A 14,055-nucleotide genomic window follows, 5' to 3' on the forward strand; every position below is an offset into this window, starting at 1 on the left:
GAAAGGATACTTGTGGGATGCTTACTTTCAGGCAATTGGTTTGGTTATAAATGGTTGCAGAGTACAAAGGCAGAATTTGTTCACTGCTGATTTGTAAACTATACTGCTAGCAGGAACAGGCGTAGCTGAGTTTGAGTGCTCCCACTTTGGCACGCATGCAGTAGCTTATGTGTTGATGTATGATTCAGTTTACTTCTTGGATCCTCATAAAATGTGGATAAATCTCTTTCTCTTCCTTTCTTATTATTTTTTTCTAAACTAGTACAAACACTGCCAGATGCAACTCACCCAGGTAAGCTGGTAAATTAGAATACCTGGCTTTTTCAGTTGCAGAGTCAGTCTATGTAAAAATAGTATTAAATATATATATATATATATGCCTTGCCCATCTGGAGCTTAAAATGCTGTGGATGGTGGTATATGTGCTCAGTGCGCGCTTGGTGACCAATCTTTCATTGATTTTATTTTCTAACCTGTAAAAGGATCTGGTTTTCATTGGTATATGTGCAGTCATATCTATAAATTTATTCTCGGGATTCACTTGAAATATATCTGGCTCCTGCTGCAGTAATTGGACATTATATCTGCTGTTAGGGGAATGCAACACGTGCAGAAGTTATTTTAGAGTGACTGGGACTGTGATTCTGGCTACATGCCAGCCAAATTGTTGTCCAGGGAGTAAGGCAGCTACTGTGAAAGATATAAAGGAGGCTTGAAGAAGTAGCATCGGGAGCACCAACTGCAGAAAAAAAGTCAGCTTTTTAAAACTTTCTCATGGCCCAGCAGATCAGGAAGCATTTTCACGGGAAGATATAAGGACCAGGCAAAGTCTAACATAAGTTATTCTCCAATTAGGGGTAACCAACTAACCTTCTTGCCCATGACTTCACTGTGACTCAGTTCCCCGTCTGCTCAACAGCAATAGCTCTTCCATGCTCTGCACCTCCTGGTGGTTTTACAGTAAAATAGATTAGAAGGATTATTATTTTCAATACATAAGCCATCAGGATATCTTCTTTAGGTAAAGGTCAAGTAGTGTTTCCTGCTGAAGTACATTGGGTTTTTACATAATTATTACAAGCTAATTGAATTAATATGATCTCTTTGTCTCTTGCCAGCACTTAGCAGCCTTTGGGGTAGGGGGATTTTCTTTTTAATCAAGCTTTTTCATTCCACACACTCAATTAATTGCTCTGCTTGCTCTGGTGAACATAGCAGTGCTCTCTCACAAACCATATGCCAAGGGAACACAAGCTTCTGCAGCAGGGCTAACTCTCTCGTCTTCATTTGAATTTGGAGCCAGCCTCTAGATCGAGCAGTTGTCCCTCTCCCAGCTGAAGCTGACACAGAGAAGTGCTTTTAGAAAATGTTTTAAACACAGGGCTCTAGGAGTGAACAGAAAGAGCACTGAGCCTAACAAAAAGAGAGAGACCAAGTAGCAAAGCTGGTTGGCAAGGTGGTGTAAAGTAACCAGGCAGTCCAAAAGGGGTTAAGACCAGCTAAAGAGGATATAAGAGTTTCCAGAGGTATATAAAGTTCTGCTGCAGAATTTGAAAAAGTAAATGGAAAATGTCCCACTGAGCTTTATTTTAAAGAACACTGCTTTATCTTAAATCACTGGAACTGAGGAAATATGGAATTCCTGGCATTTCACTCCTTCCGCATCATTAAGTGGATGAAGGGCTGTTTCCCTCTTTTCACTGCGTCTAAATTTAGTCCAAGATAACACCTTAACATTTACACTAGAACAAATCACACCTGAGGTTTGCCCAGAGCTACAGAAGCTGAGGCATTTATTTGGCATAAAGGAATGGAGATAAACCCTGTATTTTTGAGGTTCTGTAGACCTCAGTGTCTTGTTTTTCCTCGTAGCATCTTGTGTGGCCTCAGTCAAATGTCTGGTTTCCTGAAGCCCCAGTACCTAGACTGTAAGGGGGACACGAAAATGATGAAGGCGGATGGAAAGGGATGAAATTGTGCTTTAACACTGAAGACTTACTTGGACCTTTAGGCCCCAATAAGTTGTTAACACAGGTGCTGAAGAGATGGCAGTGGTGGTTAGAAGCTCTTCAGAGCAAAATCAGATCACCTCTTGCAACAGGGTGAAAAGAAGTGGGTGTTTTGTTACTCCTAATATTTAGGCATCAGAACACCTTTTTTTAAAAACTTGCTCCTGGAAGAGAAAGGTCCCTCTTGAGTTTTCAGGGTTGGGAAAGGAGAAGAAACGGGGTATCTCAGCTGGTGTGGTCACTGTAGCTCACCAGGCTGGTTCTGTTTTTGTCCCCTAGCTTTCAAGGCAGCTGTTTTGATCCAAAGGTGGTATCGGCGCTACGTTGCTCGGCTGGAAATGCGCCGACGTTGCACATGGAGAATCTTTCAATCCATTGAGTATGCCTGTGAGCAGGATCAGATCAAGGTAAGGTGCTAAGGAAAAGAGTAAGTGGGAAGAGACATCCTCTTTTGGTAATTTTGGTACTGGCTGAAGCTTAATTCCTAACTTTCTGTCTGAATGCAACCTCTCTGTGCTGAAGCTAGCTAATGCTAATCTATTTTTAGGGCAGAAGCAGGCAGCTTCTTCCTATGTGGGTGTGTAAGATGTATCATGATTTTTAGGACCCTAATTTATAGAGGGAGAGAAATAAGCCTCAGCCTGAGGGTTTGCGAGGACTGCTACTGTAAAAGTGGCAGTAATAGAATAGCCTGGGGAGGAAAGAGCATTGTGTATTGGGGAAGCTGTGTAACCTTGTGCATCCATGTGTCAGGAACTTCACAACTTTGTGTTAAATTTAGAGAGGGTTGCTATTTGTGAGTGTGGGATTTTATTTGTTTGGGTTTTGGTTTTGATTTAATGAACTCTTGTCTCCTTTGGAGCCTAGTCCCTCTGCCCTTTTGGAGAACATTGTAGCCTGCCGTTATTTGCCATTCTGGAAGGCAGGGCCCCTTCTGTGAATTCTCAAACAGGAGGGTGCTTTCTCTGCCACAGATGCATTTGTTTCTGTCTACTGGCTAGTAAGCCTGCAAGTGCTTCAGTGGACCAAAGATTGGGTTTCCTGCTTCTTTTCTGCCTATCTATTTCCTGCATGCTTATATATGTGATGAAATGCTAAGAAATGAATCTTGAAATAAAGTTATAAGGAGCCTTTAACATCATCAGCCATTTCCTGAGTCTGAACTCAAGAGGCAATCCTTGTTTTGTTTGCACTTTGTTTGATGTTCTCTTATGGTTGCCTTGCTATTGAGCAGGGAGAGGGCTTATGGGTGTTCTGTCTGTATGGCTGAAGGGAAAGCTACTACTTTTACTTCATTACAAGAAATACCAAACCAAATAAGTACAGTGTGATTTGTTGTACATGCCAGAAAACATGAGAAGGGCATGGGCAGGTAATACTTGTAAAAAGAAGCTCTTGTCAGCTTCCCACTCTACAGAATTTCAAGTGGGCGTTGGGGATGTTCCAGGGTGAATGATGATGGGCTTTGTCTCTTCTTGCAGCTTCACAACTTCTTCAGCTACCTCATGGACCACTTCACGCCAAGCAGCAGTAAAGAGAGTAAGTTTGTGTGTGTCTTTTGTAGACTCCCTACAAATTTGAATAGGGACTGAATTACAAGGAGACTGTCAGAGCTATGCAAGGAATGTGGGGTACTCCTTAGGAGCTGGAAGGGGGAATAAAACAGCATGTTTTCTAACAGCACTACTAGAAATCTGCCCTTTTTTCAGTCATCCCTGGTGACTAGTGCTCTGCAGAGTCCATTTCTGAAGCTACAGAGGATCCATCTCTAGGGAACCAGAGATGCTTCAGATTATCTACATTATTTAGTCTCTCACCTATAATGGTGAGGGAAAAGAAGTGTGGTGGGAACTAATAGGTTATCTTTCTGAACCTGCAGAGAGTACTATATATTATTTCTTAGCGCTGGGAACTTGCTAATGAATTTAGGTCTGAAATGTGGTTATAAGATGTTCCAGCAATTAAAAAAAATGTGCAACACTGTGAATGTGGGTGCAGGCTTAGAAAAAAACACGGTAGCATAGGAGACAGCTCCTCATTATAATTTTGCATGCTTTTTACTCTTACCTAAAGAAACAGCTTTTCCTTAGCGAAAACCAGTAACAGTGTATTAACCTTTCCTTGTCTCTTTCTCTTTTTAAATAAACAATCCAACCAACCAATCTGTCATCCAGGGGATTTTATCAGTCGCATGTTCATAAGTGGGGAAAGCTTCAAAGAGGCAGAGCTGGAAAAGTACTGCGACTACGAATCCATGGAGGTGCCAGACTCCTACACTGGACCCCATCTCTCTTTCCCCCTCCTTCCTGACCATGCGACTGCCTTGCTGGAAGCTTTCAAACAGAAACAAGTAAGGATCCCCAAAAGAACCACGCTTTCCCTGTCTGCATATAGAGGTGTGGGACAGATGATTTGTTTTTAGACTTCCTAGCAACTAAACTGATTTGAATAGGAGCAGCTGGCAGGCTGTTAAGCAAAGAGGGTATAAATGATCTGGTAGGTATTTCCCACCAGTGCAAACTTTCTTCTTTTCAGAAAACACAGTTCCAACAAAAACGCATTTTTTTTGTAGTTAATGTGCCAGTGTTAACCTTAATTTCATTTCAAAAGGGGAAAAACAAACAAACAAACAAACAAAAAAACAGTCCATGTTGAAACATTCTTTTGTCATTTTTTGTTGCAATGCCTCTATTTTTAGGAATGTATAGGATGGCCCAGGTGGAAAGAAGTGATCAAATTTATGTTTTGTGCTGTGCATATCTGATTCATGGGGAAAAAATATATTTTAAAACTAATATAGAATTGTGGGGATTCTTTTTTTTTTTTTTTTTTGATTAGGAAGTCCATTACCAATTCAGCAAACCTAACGAGAGGAGTCCTTGTACAATTGTTCTGCTTCCATCCCTCAGATGAGGTGCTGAACAGCAAAATAGATCAAAATAGGTCAAAACCTCCCTTCCCCAAACAATTCCAGACTTGTAAAGCAAAAGCTCTAGAGCCCTGACTAGCGTTAAATTCTCCCTTGTAGGCTTCAAGGGAACATATTTATGTAGGTCACATGGCAGCTCAGAATCTGGCCTTATGTGGAGAATGCAAAGAAAGATGTAGAAGATAGCAGCTTCTTACCTGTGATGCCAGGCTGGAGCTTCTGCTCTAGGGGATGGTGTTGCATAGCGGATATAGCTTTGACCACTGGGCTTTTGGGTTTTGCTGCCAGCTGCACTGATGCCAAGGCTGTGCTGCTTTGGACAAGTCTCTTCCATTCTGCTTTTGCCTGGTATTTGTGCTGTCTTGGTTGCAACCTGTAGGTCAACTCTGACTGTTGTGATGGGTCCTTGGGGCCTTTGCAGGCAGCTGTGTTGCTGCTCAGAGCTTTAATTCCTTCGCTTTCTCCTAGTAGCAGCTCCACGCTCGCTATGTCTTAAACCTTCTGCATGAGACCAGGAAGCACCTCAAGCAGTTGCCAAACATCAGTCATGTCTCCACCTGCTATAGCGAGGAGGTCACCGTGTGCGGTACGTCTGGGTGGGAGGGCACTGCACCCTTTGGAGGGTCTTCAGAGTCTTTGGAGGAAGAGTGCTTAGGTGGAAGGGGTGGAAAAGATATAAATTGGTACTGTTCAAATGTGGAATAGAAATGCAGTCTGTATGTAAAATGTGTGTTGAGAGGCAGCTGGGGCTGCCTTTAAAATATCTGGTAAGATACCTTATGGAGCTGTATTTGAGCTGCTGTTGAGACTGGCCTGAACATTGGAGGTAGCAATTCTCCACTGTGGCTTCATTTCTGCTTGGTCTGGAATAGGAGGTTTTGATAACTGCCCCTTGATGGCAGCGTTTAGCTTGCCATAGCCTGCTGTAGCAGCAGTGTTGTCATGGCGATTATAAAAATGCAAAGACAGGAGGAGGTATGAAAGGAAAGGATAAGGATATACATTTGCCTTAGCATAAAATGAGGGGTGCTAATGATGGCCCATGGCTGTTACAATTGTTATACATTACCACAAAAATTTAGATTTTTTTCAACTGGATTCAATTTTGTCTTTGTTCTGTAACCCAGAACTTGGGGTCCCTGTTCTAAAGCACAGAAGCTGCACCCAGTGAAGGACTGGCCTCAAGGCTCATTTTTTGTCCTGCTCTGTGCCCTGGAATTATTTAAGCAACCAAGTCGTGGAGCTGTTTTGGTTGAGTCTTCATAATTGGCAGTGTGTGCATTCAGATCCAGGATATTCACACGTCTTTGAGTTGTATCAGATAAATTTGAAAGAGACGAAACTTTTCACCGTTATTTTCCTACTCCAAGACTAATGTTAAAATTTTGAGATATTTCTGAAAACCGTGTGTTATGCACAGAATTTTGTGTGCAGTCAGTAACACGTTAAATGAAAACTTTGTTTATTTTGTATGCAAACCTTTCTTCTGTGTAATGATAAACAATTTCTTGTGCCATCTTGTGTCATCATAAGAGAGATGAAAAAAGCTTCTGAAGCAGTTTGTTCTCACTCAGACTTCAGCTCAAGCCTTGATATCATGTCCTTTTGCTCTGGGCATGCTCCCTCAGTGTCAGGAATGTATTACTTTACTCTGGACCTTGAACTTCCTGAAGTATTTCAGTGGTCATAAATTTATAGAGATACTTTATAGAAAGTTATTTATTGGTGTCTTTTTAAGTTAAAAGTAAGCATACTGTGACTTGTCTTTTTGTGCCTGTTAGGAGATTTGCATGGCCAGCTGGATGACTTGTTCCTCATATTTTATAAGGTAGGCTCCGTACTTGGTGAGACTGCCCAGGCATTGTAAGAGGTCATACTGAGAAGCATTTGCAAAACTGGGCCCTTGAGATGTAATTGTCCAGCTATTTTGATCAGTTTTAAATGGCTTTACAAAGCAAAAGCTTATTCTCTTGCTGACTTTTAAATCTGTGAGAACTGTATTGGTACACATGTACATTTGGCAAGTGCTAATGGATATTCTCGTAAGTCCTGTAACCAATGGCTCCACCTCCTGGCTCCGTTTTCACTTTTCAGTGCATTTGCCCCTGGGAGCCTACAGGATAAAATTAAGAGTTAGGATCTATTGTAGAAGGTAACTTGGGGTAAGAGTGAGTGTGCAGCTAGTGGGGAGGTGTATTTGAGTGTCATGGGGAGGCCTCTCTAGTAACATCCACCTGTCCCTTGTTTTTTGCAGAATGGCCTTCCTTCCCCTTCCAAGTCCTACGTGTTCAACGGAGACTTTGTAGACAGAGGCAAACAGTCCCTTGAGATCCTTATCATCCTCTTTACCTTCCTCTTGATCTATCCAAAAGAGGTTCATCTTAACCGTGGGAACCATGAAGATCACATGGTCAACTTACGGTATGGGTTCTGTGTGGGGCTGATCACGGTATCAATGGTGTCGCTGCAAAGTCTCACTGAACTTCCTTTCTTCTGTCCCTACAGGTATGGTTTTGCCAAGGAAGTCATGCAGAAATACAAGGTAGGCCTATGTTTGTGTCTCCTTCAGCACATGAGACACAGGCTTTGAAGGTTCAATGCTTCATCTTTTCCTTTCTGCCCTGTCCTCCCAGGTGCATGGGAAGAAAATCTTGAAGATGATTCAGAATGTCTTCTGCTGGCTACCCCTGGCCACCCTGATTGATCAGAAAGTCCTCATTATACATGGAGGCGTCTCTGATACCACTGACCTGGACATGCTGGAGAAAATTCAAAGGAACAAAGTAGGTTTTATTTCCTAGAGACAACAATGTTGCTGACTTTTGGTTGGAGAGCTTATTCCTGTGTGTCAGCTTGGCTGTTGACAAATGTAAAGGATGGTATTCCTAGCCAAAAAGTGTGTTCAGGTACAGGCTTGGGGTGCGCTGCTTTGGTTTAATAGGGTGCATGCAGGAGGTGTGAAGGGAAAAAGTTTTTGATTTCTGGAACTTGAGAGGATTGGTTATAGCCAGGTAAGTGGTGGACAATGGCACTGGGTAAACAGAAGTGCTGGTGCTGACAGTAAAAACAGCAATGACAGGATTTTGTCCCATAATTCTTTAGCTTGTTTAGCTTTTTTTTTTTCCCCATGAGATTTCTAGCAGGCTTGTGACAAGTCGTTAGCTTGTGTCTGCCTCTCTTTTTTTGACAAATACTACTTCCCTTCACCAATTCTAATGACAAGCACCTGCTTTAGCAATTAGTCTTTCCCTCATTCTGCTGCCTAGTTCCCATTGCAGATTAAATCTGTGTAATCCATCTTTCATGAATGTCTGAGCAGTACAAAGTCAATGACGAAGAGATGGATCCGTAGCCAGGATGGATGTGTGGCCCCAGCTGTAAACCAAGAATGGTACATCCGAGAGGGGGGTGGCACTAGTAACCTCCTACAATTAAACACCATTGGATGGCAGCAAAGGGAATTGAGTTTCAGAGGCCCGTGTCACTTGACAGATTGCCAGTGTAAGATGTTAGAGCTAGAGATCCAGCTCTCCAAGCAGTTTGACCATCTCTGTTTCCTCTCCTACCTCTTTCAGTTTATTTCTGTCTTGAGAGGGAAGAAAAGGAAGGAGTCAAACAGAAACGTGGAAATACAGGAGGTAAACGGGGAGAGCAATGCAGAGGTTGACCCTACAGGGAATGAAGCAACGCCCAGTTTACCCTCACAGCCCCGACCAGCGCAGGCTCCCAGCATGGCCAACAGGCTGGAGTTCTCCAGGTGGGTCCGGCAGACGGTGCAGGAGCAAATCGAGTGGTGCCGCCGGCTGGTGGACATCAGTGAGTCGGAGGATGAGGAGCTCACCTACTCCAGCATGGTCTCCTTAGCGGATTTGGATGGGCCGTGCTGGACTCGCCAGGAAGAGTGGAAGCAGGTGAGCATTGTAAACATGGCCCTAGCTTTGGTGGGTGCCTTCCACAGCTTTGTTATCTGTTCTAATGAGGAATCTTGCTGTAAAATGTGTGGGTCAGTGCCCAGACCTCTCTGCAAAGATATTTTTGCTGCTCTGTAAAGTGGAGTTAAAGAGAAAGTCAGTGCAGAGGTGCTAGAGGTGCTAGCTGTCTTCTTCTGGTGCCTTTCTCCTAGCCTTGCAAGTCAGTCTCTTCACTGGGCTTTTGGCTTTCCGCACTCAAGGCTCTGTTCCAGCATTTGCCACCAGCACAGCACTCATCTGTTGGATAAATCAAATTGCTGCTCAAGCGCCGAGTGGAGTGACGTTTTTTTTTTTGATTCACTGTGGGGGAGAAAAATAACAGACAACTGACCGTGGAGCCCAGTGGTTCTATCCCTTGCTGTGTGTGGGGGTACCTGAGGTCAGCTCTGCAGCTAATGAATGAGCGTGTCATTTGCTGATGAGGGAGTCGGGATCTTGGATGCTAGGAGCACTAAGAGTACTAACGGGCTTCTGGTTTTATCCAGGCTGTACAGTGAGATCGCTAGGTGAATTGGAGCCTGGAAACTTGATATCCTCGTTCTGTTGGATCAGTCTCTTTGTGAGCCTGTGTGCAGCAAAACCATCGTTCCTTACCACACACTGCCTGTGACATCCTGGCATCATACACCTTATCAGCGTAAAGCTGTATATTGAGGTCAGGGTTAAAGAGATTAAACTTTAATCCTTGTAGTGGGTTACTGAGTCAGCACTTAACATTAGTGGAGGCTGCTGAACATCCTGACCAGGGAGCAAAGGAGTTTAATACTAAGTCCACACGTGGCCCCAGGATCTGCCAGGTGTTCTTGCTCTGGGACATGTTTTGGGCTCAAGGAAGACAGAAAAGGCTTTTTGAAATCTAGCGGGATCAAAGGGAAAGCTTGTTTCAGGCCTGATTTATGAACACCTCTCTCCCCCAGGCACTTTTGAGTGTGGCTATAGCTCCAGGCCAACAGTGTTGTCATCTCTGTGGTGGCTCAGGTCTGTGAGAGTCCTGTGAAGCAATAAGGAGGTTCAGCAGGGGTTCAGGAAAAATCTGCGCTATGCTAACAGCAGAAGTCCAGGCATGCAGAGATGGTGCTGTACTTGCTTAGTTGATGGGCAGTGGTTGCCAAATACACATTATTCAGTGAACTTTTCCAATCCTTTCAGATTTTGGACATTCTCTGGAGTGACCCCATGCCTCAGGAGGGCTGCAGAGAAAATACGGTGCGAGGTGGTGGCTGCTACTTTGGGCCTGATGTGACAGGGAAGATCCTTGAGAAGTACAACTTGCAGTTCCTTATCCGCTCCCATGAGTGCAAGCAAGAGGGCTATGAGTTCTGTCACAACCGCAAGGTTGGTGAGGGGGATGCTGTGAAGGTTGCTTGGCTTTCCATCCTGCCAGGGCATGGTTTCTGAGGTGTTTCATCTCAGCTCTTCATTTCTTCCAGCGGGGTTTTGTTAAATACATACAAAATCCTTGAGAGGCCGTATCAGGAGTTACTGAAATGTGCTCCCAGCTGAGATGTGAGGTCAGGGCAGTCTGAAGTCAGCCTCTCTGTCAGAGGGGCAAAACACATTCCTCTGTGTTGTAGCTGAGAAAAGATCTGAACTCATCTGTGCTATTGCCCCTGCTTAAAGCAGCTGTTTCTGAAGAGGAAAAAACAAAAGGAGCATTAACTAAGTTGATGCAGCAAAGTTCGGCTCTCAGAAGACTCAGGGTGACTTCAGTGACCTCAACTGAGGCACCTGGACTCTGCTCACTGCAGTGGAGAGTGGAAATTTGTCAGGGAAGTGCAGAGAAATCACAGAAGTCCAGCACATGGCCAGAACCACGCAAAGCCAGTGCCACCCTTGAGGAACCCTCACCTCACTTTTCCTTTTCCATGTAAACCATGTTACTTTCACCATCTGTTGACTCCAGATGGGGTGGGAGTTTTCACTGATGCATATATATGTATAACAAGGTTGCATGTACTGACTGTAAATGCCTCTCTTTTGGGGGTTAGGTACTGACCATATTTTCAGCCTCAAACTACTATGAGATTGGCAGCAACAGGGGAGCCTACGTGAAGCTGGGGCCAGACCTGGTCCCCCATTTTGTTCAGTACCAAGCCAACAAGACAGCCCACACTCTCACCATGACCCAAAGGCAAGGCTCTTTGTTGCTGAGTATTCACCAAGTCAAAATTCCCAAAGGGAAAACTTTGGGAGCTTTGAGAAAGTTTGGCTGCAGAGCTGAACTTTCACAGCTTGATTGATAAATAGTACTAAAGGAGGATTCAAGTTTTGAGCAGGAATTACTGAGGGAGGTTCAGGGGGACAAGGAGGAAGTGTTAAAAGATCATAAGGGGGCTTTTCATTACTGGCTGCTGATTTTCCAGCTTCTCTTTCCAATGCCATGTTTCAATTTGTGATGCTTTGTTACTTCACAAATTGCACTGCTGTTAAAAGAACCACTGAAACAAAAATGCGTAAACAAAAATGGGTAAACACAAACCGCAGAAGTTCACTGGGATGGATTGTTTTTCCCTGGACCTGAGCTGACTGCTGACAGCTTGTAGAGGAAGGCCAACAGTTTCTGTGCTATGGCAGGGATTCACTGGATCAATTGTGGGAAATACTGCTCCAGACATGTGCAGGGTAGTTGTGCGAGGGTCTGGGCAATCCATGGACAATGCAGAGGACTGGGAACGTGCTTCTCTCTTTTCTGCATCCTTCAGAATCAGCAGAGTAGAAGAGTCAGCCTTTCGAGCCTTGCGGGAGAAGCTGTTTGCTCACACCTCCGCTCTCATCAGCGCATTCAAGGCATACGATAAGGACGATACAGGTAAATTTGAGCCACGAGCTGCTAAATTAATCCCCTGGTGGGACAGGTTTGGAGAGGCTAAGTTGGGTGAATGTCATAATCCTCAGGCTGCTTTTCTGCCAGCTAGGAGAGCTCTGCTGGTGAGGCAACTGAGTCATGGTGCTGAGGAGATCTCTCTGCATGTGCTTAGGGGGGAAACAGGGACAGGGCAGTCAGCAGAACAACTTTGTTGTGGGTATACCTTCCCTAGCAGCAAAATCATTCAAAAAAGTCCAGTTCAGCTGTTAGAGCTGTTAGTGACAGTGGTGGAGCAGGTGAAACAAGCAACGCACCAGCCCTCTTTACACACTTTCAGCCACCAGACTCTCAGAGGTCTCCATGGCTTTCTCTTCTCCTTATAGGAAGGATCACGCTGAGTAACTGGGCAACGGCGGTGGAGTCAGTCTTGCACCTGGGACTGCCGTGGCGAATGTTGAGACCGCAGCTGGTGCGCACCACAGCGGATGGCATGCTGGAGTACAAGTCCTGGCTTGATGATTTAGCCATGGAGCAGCGGAGCCAAGAGGTAAGGATTCACATCTGTCAAAGTGTGCTGCAGAGCAGCTCACAAGATCTCAGTGTGGGACAGGCAGCAAAGGCTAGGAGAGTGCATGGTTCCTGTAACACAGAGATGCATAGATGGTCCAGCCATCACAAACCCATTTCATGAGGCACACATAATGCCAAGTGCACTGCTGGCTAACTCTTGAACGCAGCAGATATTTTTATTTACGGGAGGGTCTGCAGTAACTACTTGAAGAAAACAGAGCTGTTGGAATGGGTAGAAAGAGTATCCACGTTGTCTTTCAGCACATCCAGTCGAGCTTGTTGGAAGTCATTTATCGGAACAGATCCAACTTGGAGACCATATTCAGGATCATTGACAGAGATCATTCAGGTAAGGAGGGTTGCAGGGGGTGATGGTCACTGTGTTGTATCCCATTCTACTTTTGGTCTTCTTTATTATCTTCAAAGGCATTTTATTTAATGGCTTAAGGCACACATTACCTTCCTTCCTACACTGTTTTTTTGGTTCTTGCAAATTATATCATGTCTCTTTGCTGCTTCTAAGTTGTATTTTATCTGCTGTTCTCCACACTAGGAAGTTTAGTTGAAGCACGTGAAACTCATTCCCTTCCTTTAGCGTAAGCAGGTAGCACATCTGAATGGGGTATGTCTCTGCACACAGCGCAGGAGCTGGCAGCTTGGTGCTAAGGTGGCTGTGCCTTTTTGCCCTGCAGGTCTCATCTCATTTGAGGAATTCCACCAAACCTGGAAACTGTTCAGCTCCCACATGAACATTGAACTCACAGATGACGGCATCAATGACTTAGTTCGCAGCATTGACTTCAATAAAGATGGAAACATCGACTTCAATGAGTTCCTCGAAGCCTTCCGCCTTGTCAAACAGACACAGTAGTGAGAACCCAGAGGGGATTGCCACGTCCAATGCCTTGTCTGCAAAGTCAGGACTCCTTCCTACCTAACTGCAGAGCATGCTTGCAGCTGCATAACAGGAAAAGGGAAAGCAGGGACCTGTATCACTACTACAAAAGCTGAAAATAGGGACCACCCCAGCCAACAGCTGTGCTCTGTTTTGGGAAGGTAACAGTACAGTAAACCACACTTCAGTTATGACCACGTTTATAGAAGAGCTCTGTTCCAACCAGAAATCCTAGCTCCAAGGGAGCTACAACTTAATTTCTCTTGTCAAGGCATGTGATGAAATCTTAAAGATCTATTCCAGTTTAGTAAAATGGAATTAAAAGTATTTATTGGGAGCAGTGTTTTAACCAAATAGCAACTGCTACTGCAGTCTTCCTTTTATGAAACATTTCTTCTCAGTTGGCTGGTTCAGGGCCTTCTCAGCTGTGCTAGCGCCACTGCTATTTCTGTGATGATACCTCTCTTCTCTGTTGTTCCTTTGCTTCAGTAAGTTTTCAGCTACTACGTACGTTCAGCTGAGCAACACTTTGAAAAATAAACTATCTCAAGCATGCAAAAGAGTCTCTCACATGGGGGGGGGGTCTTAAGAAATCTACTGAAGCTATAGTTTTTGTCAAGGGTCATAGGAATGGACAAGGTAGCTCCCAGCTGCAGTGATTCTGTTGCAGGCTCGAGATTAGTTTACATTCAAAGCATGATACAACTGCAGCATAAAAAGCATGGGGGAATTTTTAAATGAAGTGTTTGCAAAGAAAAAAAGCCTCTCATACCTACAGCATTGTCATTCTAGCTGTTTCTCCAGTGCACGCAGCTGTAAGATCTAAGGGATGTGACACTGTGTTTTAGTTTGGGGACCAAGGCTACTCAGGAGCT

At 44.3% G+C, this 14,055-nt stretch overlaps 1 protein-coding gene and 1 long non-coding RNA gene across 2 annotated transcripts in view; one reads left to right on the forward strand and one right to left on the reverse strand.

Annotated features, from left to right (window-relative positions):
- LOC118166603 overlaps positions 1–7,640 on the reverse strand; it is a 26,611-nt gene extending 18,971 nt beyond the window's left edge. Inside the window, exons 1-2 of the long non-coding RNA XR_004750602.1 lie at positions 5,136–7,640; positions 871–946 (exon numbers count right to left, since the gene is read on the reverse strand). This is a non-coding gene — a long non-coding RNA (uncharacterized LOC118166603). The remainder of the gene's footprint in view (positions 1–870; positions 947–5,135) is intronic.
- The window catches only part of PPEF2 (protein phosphatase with EF-hand domain 2), a 17,248-nt gene extending 3,508 nt beyond the window's left edge, over positions 1–13,740 (forward strand). The window contains exons 3-16 of the mRNA XM_035325632.1: positions 2,289–2,416; positions 3,491–3,548; positions 4,184–4,359; positions 5,410–5,524; positions 6,720–6,766; positions 7,193–7,480; positions 7,572–7,721; positions 8,514–8,849; positions 10,059–10,244; positions 10,898–11,040; positions 11,612–11,718; positions 12,099–12,262; positions 12,547–12,634; positions 12,978–13,740. Of these exons, the coding sequence (XP_035181523.1) occupies positions 2,289–2,416; positions 3,491–3,548; positions 4,184–4,359; positions 5,410–5,524; positions 6,720–6,766; positions 7,193–7,480; positions 7,572–7,721; positions 8,514–8,849; positions 10,059–10,244; positions 10,898–11,040; positions 11,612–11,718; positions 12,099–12,262; positions 12,547–12,634; positions 12,978–13,156 (2,165 nt within the window). The 3' untranslated portion in view covers positions 13,157–13,740. The remainder of the gene's footprint in view (positions 1–2,288; positions 2,417–3,490; positions 3,549–4,183; positions 4,360–5,409; positions 5,525–6,719; positions 6,767–7,192; positions 7,481–7,571; positions 7,722–8,513; positions 8,850–10,058; positions 10,245–10,897; positions 11,041–11,611; positions 11,719–12,098; positions 12,263–12,546; positions 12,635–12,977) is intronic.
- The last annotated feature ends 315 nt before the right edge of the window (positions 13,741–14,055 follow it).

This window comes from Oxyura jamaicensis, chromosome 4 (genome assembly GCF_011077185.1).
Source record: "Oxyura jamaicensis isolate SHBP4307 breed ruddy duck chromosome 4, BPBGC_Ojam_1.0, whole genome shotgun sequence".
Taxonomy (NCBI): domain Eukaryota; kingdom Metazoa; phylum Chordata; class Aves; order Anseriformes; family Anatidae; genus Oxyura; species Oxyura jamaicensis.